We start from the raw sequence: 17,073 nt of genomic DNA on the forward strand, positions 1-17,073 counted from the left end.
CAGTTCAGAAAAAAACTTCTTTCCCTAAATAGAGTAAAAACAATTAGGTGCAACATTATATTTATGATTTTCTATTATTTCTAGCTTTCTTAACCTTTAACTTTTATTATTATGAATTTTTATGTATATCTGTGTGAATCATTTGTTAAAAACCTATTCATCATGGTTTAATTACTATTTTAACAATGTACGAAGGAACTCAATTTTCTTATAGCTATGTATGTTGCTGGGAAGGATTTTTTTTTCGAAACAAATTCAAATAAGTTACTTCCATAATGGAATTTCCGGTTCTTAAAATAATAGAAATTAGGAAGATTATTGGCTTAAATTTTGTTACAGAATATTTAGGAACTGTTGCATCTATTACTAAAATCTTATATAGAATAGTTCTAGCGTTGACAAACCCGCTTAATACCTTTGATATCAAAAAAATTTTAAAATAAGGCAGCGTGTTGTCATGAAACATTTCAAACATTGTTCTTGAAAGAATAATAGGTGACTTGAGTGTTAAGGTTGACAGTGAAAGACAAGGACTCAGTCTATTTACGGGAAAGCGTTGAGCTACATTGCGTAGCATTTCGTGCCCCTTATTTCCCAAAGTGATGTTTTCGGGGAGGCATCCCCTAGATCGAAAGTGGAAATAAGTGGAATGGAGGAAATACATTTTTTGGAGGGTCATTAACCCGTGACTCTAGGAGATTTGTAATTTGCATACATTTTTTTTTCTCTCAAGGTAAATCATATATTTTAAAAATGTTTGTTGATTGTGGTTGTGGAAAATGGTTCCTTTAAAAAATCACATTCAAAATTTCCCGCTATAAAATGTTTTTAAATTTTATTTCGATTTATTAAATTATTAGCTGTTTTTTTAGTTTTTGCTTTTACGATTTATTTGTTTTCTTCTCAAAGTACACCACGTAACACAAAATTTTTGAAGCAGTTCTATTAATTTTTTATTTTTGCTTTTTTTTTTTTAATTTTGCATTCAAAAATGTGTCCATAAATCGAAAATTTGAATACTCTAACGAATTTTTTAAAATTTTTATTTGAAATTTTTGTCATTATACGTTTAAATTTATTTTTCTTAAACTAAAAAAAGATTTTTTTACTATTTTATTGGTATTTGTTTAACAATAATTCACCAAATAAGTGACAAAAATTTGAAAAAAAAAAAAATGGTAAGTATTTTATAATTATTTATCTATAAATGAAAATTATTATTTACCTTAATTTTTAATATATTTTTTTTTTGTTTTTATTTAGTTTTAATTCTTATTTGAATTTTATAACATTATTAATTGTTTTGTTATAAAAATAAATTTTGAATCTCTAATAATACTAATTTTAAAAAGTAAAAAATAAATGTGTAAAAGTATAAAGAAGGCCATTCCTGGAGTAGAGGAAACTATTATAACGACTTTAAAAGCATTTATTGCCGATTACAATTTGTAAGATAAATAAATACACTGCGCGTCACTTGAATAGAAACAACAATTTTTCTTTAGAATATAGCGATTGGAGCTTTGGGGAGGTAACTTAGCAGATTTTTGGTTTTGCATTTTCAAAAAGGAACTTTTAACAAACCATGTTGTAAAAACAAAAAACCCAAAACAGAAACCGTATGTCTACTAGTTGCGTTTTTGGCATTACTTTACAAAAAACAGTGTTTTTTTTGCGTCACTTGAATAGAAACAAGCTCTTAAACTAGATAAAAATGATGAAAAATCATGGACAACACTAATTTTAGTAAAGCAGTATTAAACTTTGACATTATTTGCACATTATAACCAATTATGGGCTACGAGCTACCATTAGGCACCACAGAAAATGCATAAATAGAATTTAACATTGAAAATGCACTTGTACTGTACACAATCGTGGACTTAATTGGAGAAAGTGATAAAAGTGTTTGGTAAGTTCTTACAAATTAAGAAAATGACATTTTCTACAATTTAAGGATTGAATAAGTGAAATAAACTTTCGTTTTTATCCGGAATGCATCTGTTTTGTTTCTATTGCGTTTATTTTTCTGGAACTATCCTAGTGCAATCTCTAAGACGGTTGTTTTTCCACGTTCATAAAACTTCCCAAGAGCTTCTACCATTATTTTTTTGTAAAAGTTTGCATCTTTTTTCGAAGCGTGAAGCTTCAATTTTTCTATTGCACATCAAAAAAACAAAGCGTATTACTATGAGACATTTTAGTGCCCTTTATTGGCGATGCGATAAAAGTTATTCTTTCATAAACCAATGAAATAGGACTTATATTAACGTTGTCCATCTGAGTTGGTATGTTTTCCTTTAAAAAAACATTCTTTACTTCACTTCTTTTCAATTCGAATGCAACTATAAAATAGTTAACTTTTTTGTAATCTTGGTAGAACTTAAAATGTTGTTATTTTGCATTTTGAGGCTTTTTTAATTTTGTGCACCTTTTATAACTTCCATGATGGAACAAACCAACACATTACCATCGCACTAACACCACGTTTTTGACCGATTTTAGCGGCAAAGTGAAGGAAATTGCAGCTAGTTTTTAAATTATTTTTTTCTCTGCTCTTGATTTGGGTCTCACCTGTCTTATTTTTTTTATTCAATCACTAGTTACCGATATTTTAAAAATTATCTCATCCAAATTTGGCAAATTTTCCAATATCTTTCGCGATTTTGCATAGTGCAAGTGCATTTCCTATGTTAGCCGCTATTTATGCATTTTCTGTGGTGCCTTATAGTAGCTCGTAGCCCATAATTGGTTATAATGTGCAAATAATGTCAAAGTTTAATACTGCTTTACTAAAATTAGTGTTGTCCATGATTTTTCATCTTTTTTATCTTATTTAAGAGCTTGTTTCTATTCAAGTCACGCAAAAAAAAAAACACTGTTTTTTGTGCAGTAATGCCAAAAAACGTAGCTAGTGGCCATACGGTTTCTGTTTTGGGTTTTTTGTTTTTACAATATTGTTTGTTAAAAGTTCCTCTTTGAAAATGCAAAACCAAAAATCTACTAAGTTACCTCACCAAAGCTCCAATCGCTATTTTCTAAAGAAAAAATGTTGTTTCTATTCAAGTGACGTGCAGTGTATAATGTGATTTGTAGACCAGCTATCACCCCTCACAAACATTATATTATCAAAAACATTATATAATGAGAATCAAAAAGAAAGAAATGAGAAATAGTAAATAAATATTATTAAAAAGAAGCTTACACTTTTTTTTTGCCATATTTTTGATTTAATTTTTTAAGTGAATAATTGTTAAACAAAACCCGATAAAAAGATTAAACAAAAATCTTTTATAGTTCGAGAAAAATAAATTTAAACATGTAAGAAATTCAAATAACAATTTAAAAAATCTTTTAAATATTAAAATTTTTGATTTACACACACATGTTTTAATGCAATGCATTAAATTAATGTAAGTTAAAGAATTAAAAACAAAAAAGAATTTTGTGATTAGTGTCGCACTTGGAGAAAAAAAAAAAAAAAAACGTAAAAGCAAAAACTACAAAAATTATTTCAAAAATCGAAATAAAATATAAAAGCATTTTATGGCGTTAAATTTTGAATGTGATCTTTTTAAAGTACCATTTTTCTACCACAACTTACAAACACTTTTAAAATATATAATTTATCTCGAGAAAAAGATATTATGCAAAAGTTACAAGTTTCCCATACAAATTTGTATGACCGTAGAGGCACGGGTTAATGACCCTCAAACATTTTTTTTTTCTCAATTCTCCTTATTTAGGTCCTAAACTTTCGATCTAGGGGGTGTCTCCCCCGAAAACATCACTTTGATAAATAATGGACACCCTAATACACCTTAACCAAGTTCAAATGAAGACTAGCTTAGTTATTGGAAGCAGCAATTTGCGTTTTCGATGCACATGTGCAATCAATAATTGCTGACTTGCTCGAATTAAGGAATTCCCTTTTGCGTGCCATACAACCCTTAAATCGTTCTGGAAAGCGTTAAAAAAAAAAAAACACTTTGAAGACGAACTTCATTCTGAACCTTGAATAAAGAACGGAAACCTTAGCCCCAGAGAAAATACAGAAGAAAAATTTGATCAAAAGAATTTCAATTGCAATGTATTACTGACATGTTAAAAACTTTAAATAAATTATTATTTGCATTTAAAGTTGTCTTCAACAATTTGCAACCAAACATTGTATAACTTACTTTAAATTTTATCTACTCTATTTTAATTATTAATTTTGTTCATTAGTGTATTTTATTCATTTGATTTTTTGCTAACATTCGTTAAGTAGTGCGGCTTGCAAATTAATCAACACTCTTTCTCTTTTGACGATCAACCTTCAGCGGAGACACAAGCAGCAGCAGTCGTAACGATAGCAGTCAATAAATTTGTAAGTACATATACATGGAACAAAAGTTTTTTTTTATTTATTTTTCATATTCATTTCTAAAGAACACATAAAATCGCAAATACATATATCCGCGCTATACAGCCCAAATGCACCAAGTCATAAAAAAAATTGAGTAAATCGATTTTTAAGATACTTTTTCTTGTGTATTAAAAATACCTCAAATAATTCGATAAGACAATTTGATATGAATATATTCCTGAGCAATTAGAAAAAAAAAATTTTTTACATGTGTATTATATTTATATGTTCTTTTATAAAAAAATATCATGTAATTGGAATTCCTTCTCGTTTTTTGTAATTTTATATTTTTCCGAAAAATGACAAAAAGTAAACAGTGAGACATTATTAAAAAGCAAACAGTGAGACATAGATTTTTAAAAAGCAAACAGTGAGACATAGATTTAAAAAAAAAATCTACTATTTTAGCATGACTTCAATATGATTTCGTAGTGTTTTTTCTTTCGTTTTTTTTTTTGGCTTTTTTGTAATTTTTTTTTGAAAAAAATGGGTTAAAGTAACATAAATTAATTAATTATTATATACTTGTCAATTACCTAATTATTTGACGTTTTCGTGAAATTTCGTGTTTCACCTTAGCCTGTCTCACTGATCGCACCCCTTGCAAACCCAAACAGTGAGACGTTTTGACTTTTTCTATATATTTTAGTCCAATTTGATGCTCTCATTTATTTTTTAACTACAACTTTTTTTGCAACATTAAGATAAAACATTTCTTAAACTGACTTCAACGTTTGGTTAGGCTATCATGAAAACATTCTCAGTTATATCAATTTAAAAAAACGGTGTCTCACTGTCCGCGCACCTCTCCCCTAGTTTCAATTTGATTGATCGTCATCAAGCATTCAATTACAAAGTTGTTTTGATTTGATTCATCGTCATCAATTTATGCATATTTTTTTTATTATTTAAAAAACAACGCATGTAATTAAAATTATCAGTTTATTTTGTATGCAGGGAAGGAGATTTATTAACCGATATATACCTACCTATTTGGAATTTCAATTTCTACACAATATACATTGTAAGTATATACTTCGCGGGATTTTTATTTTGTTTCCTGTATTTTTTTTTAATATAAATTAATAATATAATTAGAATAAGATAAAATACATATTACTATAGCGCATTTTGTGAAATATATAAAAGTATTGAGGATATTTTTAATAGTTGCTGTATCTTTGGATTAACGGAGACTTTTTGGAATTATATATATACACTGAAGGAAAGGTAAAAGAAGAATCAAGTCGGCAGCAAGAAATTTGCCAAAATTAAATATATCAAAATTTGCTATCGATCTAATAGATTGAGTTGAATTTCAAAATAAATATACAAATACAATTATTGATTGAAAACTTAAATGTAACAATAAAAACTTTTTGTACAAAAATAATACTAAACAATACCATTTATTTTATAAAAAAAAAGGAAAATTTAAAATGATGTCTCCAACGTTGATTAGAGAATATGAAACACGTCATGTTTTCAGAGAAACAATATCATTGCCTGACAATCAATTTAATTGTATTAGAGAACCCAAAATGGATATACTCGAATTTATTAAAAAAAAAAAAAATAACTTAAAGATCGGTGATTGGTTTAAAGACATATGGTATCCCTTATATTACAAAGAAGATATTTTAATAACAAATAATATTTTAAACTTTATATATTATGGTTTTGGTTTGGTTCCCTCGGTGGGAAAGTTAACCTGTCCACTAGAATATACTAAATTAAAAATTAAATTAAGAAAATCTTTAAAGTATTTTAATATTGAAAGTGAAAATATAAGTTATGAAGAATTAAAAAATAAAAAATCAAAAATTTATGATAGAACAATTAAAGAAGATTTGAAATATGTAATGAAAAATAATATAAAAAGTATTAAATGGATTATGCTTTCTCGTAAAAGTTTTAAATCTTTAATTATGTTTGTTAAAACCAAAAATGCAAATATTATTAAAGAATATTTCATCAATTTAGAAGAATTATTAAATGATTATTCTGAATATAGTAAAGAAAAAATGTACACTGAAAAAATTGAACAAATTGAAAACGATTTACAAAGAGCTAATAGAAGTAATTATAATTTAAGAAGTATGATTCATAATATAAAAACTAAAAACAAAAATGGATTTATTTATATAGCTACATCTAGGTCTTATGCACAATTAAACACTTTTAAAATAGGTATGACTATGGATGTAGAAAAAAGATTGCCTAGCTTTAATACTAATAATACAGTAGAAAATAGATTTTACTATTGTTTTTTTGAAAAAGTTTTTAACGCCACTAAAGTGGAAGCTATTTTAAATGATTTACTAGAAGCTTTTAAAGATAAAAAAACAAAAGAAATGGTAAATATGCATTATACATATTTAGAAGGATTAGTTAAATTAGTTATCAAAAATATAAATGAGACTTATGATCATATTAACGACATAATAAAAAATCATTTAAATAGAGCGAATAATTCACAACCTTTAATACCTGAAGAAGTTATTATTAATACTGAAACAGAAAATGTTTTAAGCGAATTAAATACAAACATTAAAAATGTATTTGATAGATTTGTTGAAGAAAATAGATTAAAATTAAATAGAAAACAAATATTATCTGAATTACAAAATGTTGAAAACATAAGTAATATTAGTAAATGGAAATATGTTAAACAGTATTTAAATTGGAAAAATAGTAGAACAGGTGTTTCATATGAAAATAAACAATTAATGATAACTTATTAATTTTGAATTCTAATAATAAATAGATAATGTTTTGAAGTTTAATTCTTTATTTTGTATACAAAATAATATAAATGAAATAAAAATTACTAGCGCAATTAATGTTTTATATGATTTTAATTATAAAAAAAATGATGATAATGAAATAAATGTTGTAGTTCGGGAAAGTTGGACTTTTGGTGGGAAAAAATTCAGAAATGTATTTTGGCTTCAGGACTGGAAAGAGTATCAAGAAACGGGTCAGAAACTACATTTTGCACAATCACACCTAGAGTCATTTGGGCGCCATTTTGTTGGCTTGTTTAAAACATAAAACAATTTATTTCCATTGAAACTTATCTGTAATAATTTGCAACCAAACATTTCATAGTTTACCCTAAATTGTAGCTAGTGTATTTCATGCATTTTATTTTGTGACAACATTCGTTAGTTGTTGCTATACAAAGCTCTTTGTCTTTTATGATGAATAACTACTAACTGAGACACAAGCGACAGCAGCAAATTATCATCAATGGGAAATAGATATTTTTTTGTCATGAGTCATGTATTAAGCTTTCGATTACAAAGTTGTTTTATAAATGATTTACACGAATCTTATTCTTGACCGACATCAATATATTTTTTTTTATTTTTAAACAACAGTTTATTTTGTTTCCAGATTTCAGAGTACATATCTGATGATAATTCTTTGTATTTCATAAGTAGTTTTAATTTCCTTGTAAACAAATTAGAAAACTATATTCAAATTTTTTACTTGCGATATAGGTACTATAGGGCAAGTTTAGGATTCGTAAAAAAAATCGAACTCGAGATAACAATTTTACATGACATTACGATGATGGAGCATGCCAAAAAAGTGGGTCCGGCAATTCTGTCTGTCTGTCTGTCTGTCTGTCTGTCTCTATCTGGAGCTGCAGCCTAAACGAGTGAAGTGATTTTCTTCAAACTTATTAGTTAGCAGTTTTTGGTGATTCCCTAGAGGGAAAATTGAAATTTTTTTTTTATGACCAAAACTAACGGTACCTGCCATATAACGGAAATAGAAAAGTTAATTTTTTTCAAAAACGGCTCTAACGATTTTGATTAAAATTTTTGTGTGTAGTACTGCACATAAGAGCCAACTTTTGAAATAAAAAAATATTTTTTGTACCGTTATAAACGGTACCTGTCATAGAACGGTTTTTTTCGTTTCTGAATATCTCGTACAACATTAACCCGATTTAAATGAAAATTTTTATACAAAAGTGTTTAAGTAAAGATAATATTAAACTTTTAGAAAATTTTCAAAAAATGCATTTTTGGTTTTTTAAAAAATATTTCAAAATTTTTTTTTGAAAAATCAATTTTTTGAAAACGGATCAATGAAAAATTTTGAAATTTAGTTCATATGTTTAAATTAATTATTTCTTCAAAATGGCATACCAACTTTTTTTTTGAAAAATGTTAAAAAATTTGTATACCTACATAAAAAATTATTTTTTTAAAAAACGGCTCCTACAATTTTCGAAATTTTTTTTCTAAAAATACCTTTTTATACAAGAAATAAAATGGCATTATTTGTTTTTATTTTTAAGATAATTTAAAACGAAGTTTAATTAATTATAAAAAAACAGATTTAATTTTTTTATACTACTTATGAAATTTCTTCAAAATATTAAATTTTAAATTTCTTGAATAAAAAGCTTTAACATTATAGTTACTTTAAGCATAAGAGCAACTACGTGCGACCCCAGTCTTGCAATTTTTTTGTTTTATTTTTTGAAAATTTTCAGTATGCAATATTATTGCAACACATAGCATATAAACGTTTTGACGAAATCTGAAAAAAAATAAAGGTTTATTTTTCTTTGTTAATTTTCAAAATAAATAAGGACCGACCTAATGCTAATACAAATCTTGAAATCTAGTATCCATATATATGACAAAGTTATGTTTTTTTTTTCAAAAAAGTTTAATGAGTTAGGGTTTGCAATTTTGATAAATAAAATAACATAGAGATTGAAGAATACTCAATACAAAAAGCCATTATTATGAATTCATTAAATTAAATTTTTAAGAAGGTATACTTATGTAATTAAAAAATGGGCAGAAAAAAAAAACTTTACCTAAAATCACAAATGCGGTAGCCTAGTGGTGACGCGTCGCATCTCTTTTGGTAAAATTAAAGCAAGGTTTTTAAAAATATCAATTAAAAAAATGCATTTGAAATTAAAAAAAAATATTTATTGCAAATAAAATAAAATGCACGACTGGGATCGCACGTACTTGCTCTTATGTTAAAAGTAACTTTGATGTCAAAGCTTTTTTGGAAAAATATTTTGAATTAGTTATAATTTGTAAATATGTAATTTTTTTTATAATTTCTTACGCCATATTTTCGTTACCCGTATTTGTTGAGAAAAACAAACAATGCAATTATATTAAAATCACTAACAGCATTATGCATGTCAAATTTAATCTTAATCATTAGAGCCATTTTCGAGAAAGTTGTAATAACTCATAAACGATGTACGGGAAGAGCCGACATCAGCGATTTAAAAAAAAATTTATTATAATATTTTCACTATACGTATTTTTTGAGAAAAACTAAAAATGCAGTTTTGTTAGATTTACGTACAATATTACGTGGATCGAATTCAATAAAAATCGTTAGAGCCATTTTCGAGAAAATTGCAATACCTCGAACACTTTGTATTGGAGGTATGTATATGTTCTAAGCGAGATATTAAAAAACAAAAAAAAAAACCTTGGAAATTACGAAAAAATTATCTGCACCAAATTTCAAGAAAATCCGTCAAACCGTTTAGGCTGCAGCTTCATGTACAGCTTTTTTTGACGACGCATAGACGCACCGACGCACATAAGAGTATTGTTATCAAAAACCTGGCCATAATTATTTTTCATGGTTTTTGTATTCCTACAAGAAAATACAATATAAACCTAGTTTTTGTTATTTTTATTTTTTTTATCAAAAACTTAAAAAAATTGATTATAGCCTGTAGGTACTCCGCCTGTCGACATTATTTTTCTCAATTTTTTTTCCTCATCCCTAATACGCAATTCTCAGTTTCTTTCTCTCTTTCCCAACCTTAATTAAGATCACCCAAAATAAAACACACTAATGACATCAGTAAATGTAATTTAAAAATAAAAAACTTTGCATAAAGTAAAGAGTATTTTCTATCAGAAAGTGAAAAACTAATTGACCCTCAATTCTCTAAAGAGCACCTAAGAGCACCCAATTTTTGTTGCCTTGTGTTAAAGAATATATAAAATAACTCATAAGTTTCAATTCATCGCAGAATAACGGGGTATACTAAAACAAAATGATTAAAGTTCAAATAATAACTTAACAAAACTATCAAGCTTTAAGATACTAGTTCTAAGCCCGAATTAAAATAGAAAACACCATCTAACCTTTCCAAAACTTTATTAATATCGTTAATAAATAACTGAAGAAGAATTCTTCATTTAAATTTTTTTAGATTTCTATCGCATATAGAATAACACTTACCAAAATATTAAAAAAAAAAAAAATAAGGTGGATGTAACAGTTAACTTTGAACTCATTTTTTAACAAGACACGATCGAAAAACAAAAACATGAGTGCAGCATATTGACACATGTTTATTTTGCACCCACTTTGCCAAACTTTTTTTGAATTTCAGAAAATCGACTTATGACCAGGTTTTTACTGCAAGTACTCTTATGTGCAACGCAAAGACCGACGGACGTCATGACGAAAACCACTTTTTCGGACTTCTCCATCATCGTAATGTTAGTTTTGATTAAAATCTCGAATTTTTTTTTTTGACACGAAACCAATAGGTACTTGCCCTATAGAGCAAGTAAAAAATTTGCATTAAAAAAATAATATTTATTGCAACTAAAAATATTTTGCATACAAAAAAAAAAATTGCATTGTTAATGAAAAAAATTTGCATTGAAAATAAAATTTTAATTGCAAATAAAATATTTTGAATTGAAAAAAAAAATTTAATTGCAAATAAAAAATTTTCTACTTAAGAAAAAAAAAAAAATAAATGCAAAATGTGTCCATTAAATATTTTTTTTAACACTCGTCAAATTTCTAACAATTTTGGCTATTTGATGGCCATACCATAAGATCCTAAGGTCAAAAAGTCAAATTTGTAAGAAATTCGACGAGTATTAAAAAAAATATGTAATGCACACGTTTTACATTGTTTTTTTTTTTGCAATGCAAAATATATTTTTGCAATTGAAATTTTATTTTCAGTGCAAATTATTTTCATTTGCAATAAATTTTTTTTAATTCAAAATGTTTTTAGTTGCAATAAACATTTTTTTTTCAATGCAAATATTTTTGCAGTTGCAATAAAATTTTTTTTTCAATGCAAATTTTTTTTTGTTTCAAACAAATATGTACCTACTTTTTTTTTATTTGTAATGAAGAGCAAAAAAATGGATTAAAAATAAAATGATTTCTTACAACCCCTCTTTAAAGCTATATTAATTTGACTAGAAGCTGTGATTTTTTTTTTTTTTTTTAAATTGAAACGTTGAAGGATTTGCCGAGGTGAGGTGTGTTTTAGTATTTTTAGGTTATCATATAAAAATTTCTTTCTCAGAAAAGCACAATATAAATGCCTAAAGATAAATCAGAGAACTGAAGTTGATCATTTAAATTAATTGGCTTTTCCTATCTATTTCACTTTATTTTGCACAATCCACAAACAAACACTTTAACCATGCAAAGGAATATTTTCCACTTGAAAAATTTTGATCATTTTTTTGGGTAATTTTCTTATATTTCATTATTTAACTTAAATTTTTTATTACATATACACATACTAAATATTTATTTGAAACCAAGAATTTATCCTTTAATATTCAATATAAAATTCAAAATCAACTTGACATTTCGTAAATTTCCTCGCAAAGTGTTGTTTCAATTTCAAAGAAATTCAAAACGATATATTATGATGATTCCAATGCAATGGCATAAAGCAAATTCAATCAATAATAAAACAATTTTCTCTATCTCTCAAAAAAAAAAAAAAAAAAAAAAACAAAAATAGCAAAATCTGAAAATCCGAAAAGCACGTTCTTTTGAGGAGCCAAATCAGTAAATACTTTGGAATATGGATACGGTACCAAAAAAAAGGAGCTTCAATGCGTCGCCGTCATCGTTTTCGTGGAAGTTGTCGTTGTTGTTGCTGTCGAACATAAAGTTACGCCATTGTGTTGGAGTTTGACAATAATTCAAAAATTGCCTCGGAGGAAAACTCAATAAAAATAAATTTCCCCAATCAACTGAATGTGTGCACAAATTTTTCATATATCCTTTTTTGATTTTTTTTTATCTCAGTTAGTCCTGTCGATTTGTGTAGGTATGTTACATACATACAGAAAAAAATATGTCAAAGTGTATCGCATGGTAAAGTGAGTTACCGTTTTGCTTTTTGGCAAATTTTTCATTCAGAGTTTTGGTTATTCTCTACCAGACAAACAGTCACCATCAAAATTGACATAGAAAAAAAAGTCCTTTAGAATACACCTCACACACACTCATGCAGGTTTTATTAAACATAGTTGAAATTGGATATTATTTGGGAGAAAAAAAGAAAGAGAGAAACAAAATTATAATAAATAATCAATTTTGAGAATTTCTTTTTTTTTTTGTAAAACGAGCATGAAAAAAAGGTCAATAAAGGACGATGCAAGGAGTAAAACTCGGATGGCAGGTCTAATTTCTTATAAATTTCTATGCCAGTAGTGAAAAAGCTCATAAAAAGAAGAGAGAGAGAGAGAATGAGAGAAAAAAACGAAGAGAAACACTTGACAGGACTAAAGCTTTTATTTAGAAAACAAAAAAAAGGACATATAAATGAGAATATGATGTAAAAAGCAAACATGAACAGGAATGGGATATTTTTATTTTTTTCTTACAGAAAGGACCTTATAATATAATTCATTGCAAGATGCTAAGCTTAGAAAATATTTAATAAATTATTATCAATTTAAATTTTGTATGAAATCATCCAAAGACTTGAGAATATGTTGAGAGAAAGAAAAGAAAATGAAAGAGAGAGATAATAAAAGAAATGGAGCCAAAGAACTACGACTAAATGTCGCTGCTATTTTTGAACATTTTCCAAGAATTACACAATCTCTTGGGAGCAGCAGGAGAAAAAGATGATGCCAAACTGAAATTATTATGTAGTACGAGTGTTTTTAGAATATAATTTTGTGGGCTAAGAAGTAGCTTCCATATTTTTTGATTAATTTTTAGAAGTCTCAAACTTAATGGGTTTGCAGTTTTTTTGTACCTACTTCTTTTGACCTTTTTTGCGAGCTTCAAAGTTAAGGTGATGACTGATGATATTTAAATCGATAAAATTAGGTATTCTCTTGTACCTCATAAAAATAAAAATCTTTTTGAGATAAAATATTCATCATTTGATGGAAATTGAATTGGCAAATAAGGCAGAGAAAAATTGAAGTTATTTTTTGTTACAGATTAAATCCTAAGTTCACGCTGATTTCTGAAAATTGTTAGGTCAACGATCCAATTCATTAAACCTTAATCCATAGCCTGAGAATAATTATTTTGTGGTCCTTTTTGTTAAAGTCTTTTGTTCGCTTAAGATGGATTAGCTCTATAAGTTCAAAATTGGTTGACCTATCCTCTGGTGGGTCATATTTTCATCCAGTAAAACGGGTCAAAATTTCCAATTTTAACAGAGTTCAAGGCCTAAAAGTTTAAATAGTTTTTCGTTCCACAAAACAGTCTTTCTAATTCTTAGCTGAATGCCTTGAACACAAAAAGAACTGAGGAAAATGTTTATAAAAAGAAAACATTTTTAAGTAATGCATCTTGGATGCCAGAATTGTATTCATATTTTAAGATACGAGATCTGAAAAATTTATATTGTATCAATAAATTTTATATTTTTGCGTTATTTCTTTTGTTTTATTGATTCACACTGTGTTTTAAAACAACAACAAAAACACCAAAAGAGACTGTAAACTAAATTACGGGCTTCCAGAGTTAAGGTAAGGTATTTGTTTTAGGACCTTCAACTGACTACCGGACTGTTATACTGATACTGCATTTTATGACTAAAAACTCTACGCCTTTGTTTAACATGCGTTTGGATTTGAGAAGTTATGTGATTACTTATTTTCTGGTGTTGCTGTCACCTGTGACCTCAAAAATTCGTAAGTACTAGAAAAACGATCCTCGAAATGATCGCTTCAAAACGATTTTAGAGGTCTAGAAGTATTATCTTCGGTCTTAAATAAATCAAATATAACTTTATTTCTTGGTTCAGAGACCAGTTTCTACAAAAAAAAAGTCATGTGTGCAATTCAAACATGGTAGAAGTGAAACCTTAAAAAAAATTTCTTTCAAAAAAAAATAGAAAAAATCTACCTATTTTTTATTCTATCTCCTTTAAATACATGTTTTTTATATGACAAACCTTTATTAATTTTATATCATCTGGAAGCTTATTGTTTCAGCTCAAAATATTTATATCATCAATGTCTATACAACATCTACAAAAAGAGCTTATTTTTTTTTCAAATAAATCACTTTCATCAAAAAAGTAAAAAAATCAATCTTTTTTCTCTTTTAACACCATTAAATATATTTTTTTAAATGACAACCTATAGTAAATTTTATATCATCTGAAAGGTTATTTCACCTTTTATATGACGTATGAATCATATTTCTACCATGCCTAAAAAAAAAAAAAAATAAAATTTTTTTAAAGCCAACTATGACGAAATTTCAAGCTGAGATTGCGTACACTGGTCATCATCAACAGATCTCCACAGGTATTTTGAGGTATTTTTCAATTTAAGATTGTGTAACTTGTAGAGCTCGTATACAGTTAATTGTGATATATCAAATGAAAGGTGATGTTATCAGCATGCGTATTAAAGTTAAATCAAATGTGTATGTGCACTAGATCAAAAGATATAACGTGTGTAGAAAAAGAACATCTTTTTACCGTTATCTCAGAATTTTGAATATGAAATTAATTGATATTTTGTAAAATTATAATTTATTTAATTACCTATCTACAGTACAAATTTCATTTATCTAACTATTAAAACAAAAAAGTTATAACAAGTTGAAGTCGCTTCGCGTTTTCGTTTCATCTTGTTTCAAATCACTACGATACTAAAGAAGTTTTCACTTCAAAAATGCTTTTAATGCACGTCTGAAATACTAAGGCCATAAGTAAATAAAATAAAAATAATTTTTTCTTTTGTTTTTTGGTAGCTACTTAGGTAGAATAATGATTAAAAATATCCAAAAAATGCAAAATTATGAGTGTAAGACCACATTATTTATTCACATTGTAAGAGCGTTCCTGGAACACTACATTGTAGTGGCCTCGATTTTTGATCATAATATCACCAAAAAAAAATAAATTTTATTCTAAATATACACCAAAACAACCGTTCCCGGAAATGATGTACTCTATTTAAAAATGAAACTAAAACAAGATCATAACATACATTTAATATATTTAATTTATCCATAAAAACAGATGTGGAATGCTAAATCCTAAATCTACAAAATATTAACTTTAAAAACTTTTTGCAGCACCATTTGTACGTTAGATGCTTAAAATATAGACACTTTAAGAGTATTGTGTATAAGTGATGCTGATAAAAGAAATACCTACTTAAAAATAATTGACTTAAATGTGTTTTAAGTCATTTGAATATCAGTTTTTGATTTATGGACATGTCCGGGAACGCTGTTTTTTCAGTATATTTAGATGCAATAAAAAAGAAATGGAAACTTCTAACCGAAACATATTCCTAAATGCGTGCCTCTTATTTTAATTGGTAAATGCGAAAAAAAAACTTTAATTAGCTAAATGTTTTTTTTGGTTAAAAAAGATGCCTGGACATCATATTTTCCACCTCCATGCTTTTTATATTTACTTATTTTTTCCTTATATAATATGTATCGTCAATGTGCTACTCAGACAACAAACTTAAGTCTGAGAGCATGAAACCCTCAGCCAAAAAAATATGCAATAAATCGTTTTCAAAAATTTAAAACTTGGTTCTCTTCAGGTTTGAGCCCTCCATATAAAAGGTCCATAAATAAAATGTATGCAAATTTTATTATAGAAAATGTGAAAACTTAAGCCCAAGATCCCGGAACAACCTTAATTTTCGTTAAAGGGTTTTCAACGGGAAGCTTATTATTCCAAACATATAAAATTAAGAAATAAAAAATGGTAACATTAGAGTTTAAATAATATGATTTATTTTTAAAATAAATCCTGGTTTCTATCACATTTCTGAGATAATTTATAATCAAAATCGTTAGAGACATTTTTGAAAAAAAAAAAAAAAAAAATACACGTTTCGATTGGTTATATACAGGTGGCGTTAGTTTTCGTCATAAAAAAATTCGAGTTTCCTTCTAAGGAATCACGAAAAACCTTTTAACTTCAACGGCTTATAGGCTGAAGCTCGAGGTTGATACAGATAGAATTACGGACCTTATTTTTTGACATTCCCTATTATCATATTATTTCAAAATCTTACTGTATGTACATGCGTCAGAAGCCACTTATTAAAAAAACTGTGACATTTTTTACAAATCCAACTTTTCAAACACACCTTTCGAGTTAAAATGTTCCTGAATAAAAACACAAACACAAAGGCGTTTACAATGAACGAATTTTTCTTCATTTTTAAGGTTTAACTAAAAGTTTAATTCAATTTTAATTCAATTGTGTGATAGTGATGGGTACTCCTCCGCAGTGTGATGTGAATCAAAATACTATTTGAGTCCTAAAAATTAGCCCCTTTTTTTAAATTTCACTTTACCTTAGAAGAAAAGTAAAAACTAGTTGAAAAATCATATAAATATTTACGAATATACTTTTAATGAAAACATTTTCT

At 26.9% G+C, this 17,073-nt stretch overlaps 2 protein-coding genes across 10 annotated transcripts in view; one reads left to right on the forward strand and one right to left on the reverse strand.

Moving 5' to 3' along the window:
* LOC129905484 (synaptotagmin 1) overlaps positions 1–17,073 on the reverse strand; it is a 74,098-nt gene that overhangs the window by 45,614 nt on the left and 11,411 nt on the right. The window lies entirely within an intron of this gene.
* On the forward strand, positions 4,271–7,701 carry LOC129905520 (uncharacterized protein PF3D7_1120600-like). Of its 6 annotated transcripts, none has more exons than XM_055981016.1 (3): positions 4,271–4,369; positions 5,366–5,432; positions 5,534–7,701. In XM_055981016.1, exon 3 carries the CDS (start codon positions 5,848–5,850, stop codon positions 7,150–7,152), a length of 1,305 nt encoding a protein of 434 aa, XP_055836991.1. In that variant the 5' UTR covers positions 4,271–4,369; positions 5,366–5,432; positions 5,534–5,847; the 3' UTR covers positions 7,153–7,701. The 6 variants fall into 6 exon arrangements, with proteins under 6 accessions (XP_055836991.1, XP_055836984.1, XP_055836968.1 ...); XM_055981009.1 differs by having other exon boundaries at positions 5,558–7,701; XM_055980993.1 differs by having other exon boundaries at positions 5,579–7,701.

The sequence above is a fragment of the Episyrphus balteatus genome, chromosome 1 (genome assembly GCF_945859705.1).
Source record: "Episyrphus balteatus chromosome 1, idEpiBalt1.1, whole genome shotgun sequence".
NCBI lineage: Eukaryota > Metazoa > Arthropoda > Insecta > Diptera > Syrphidae > Episyrphus > Episyrphus balteatus.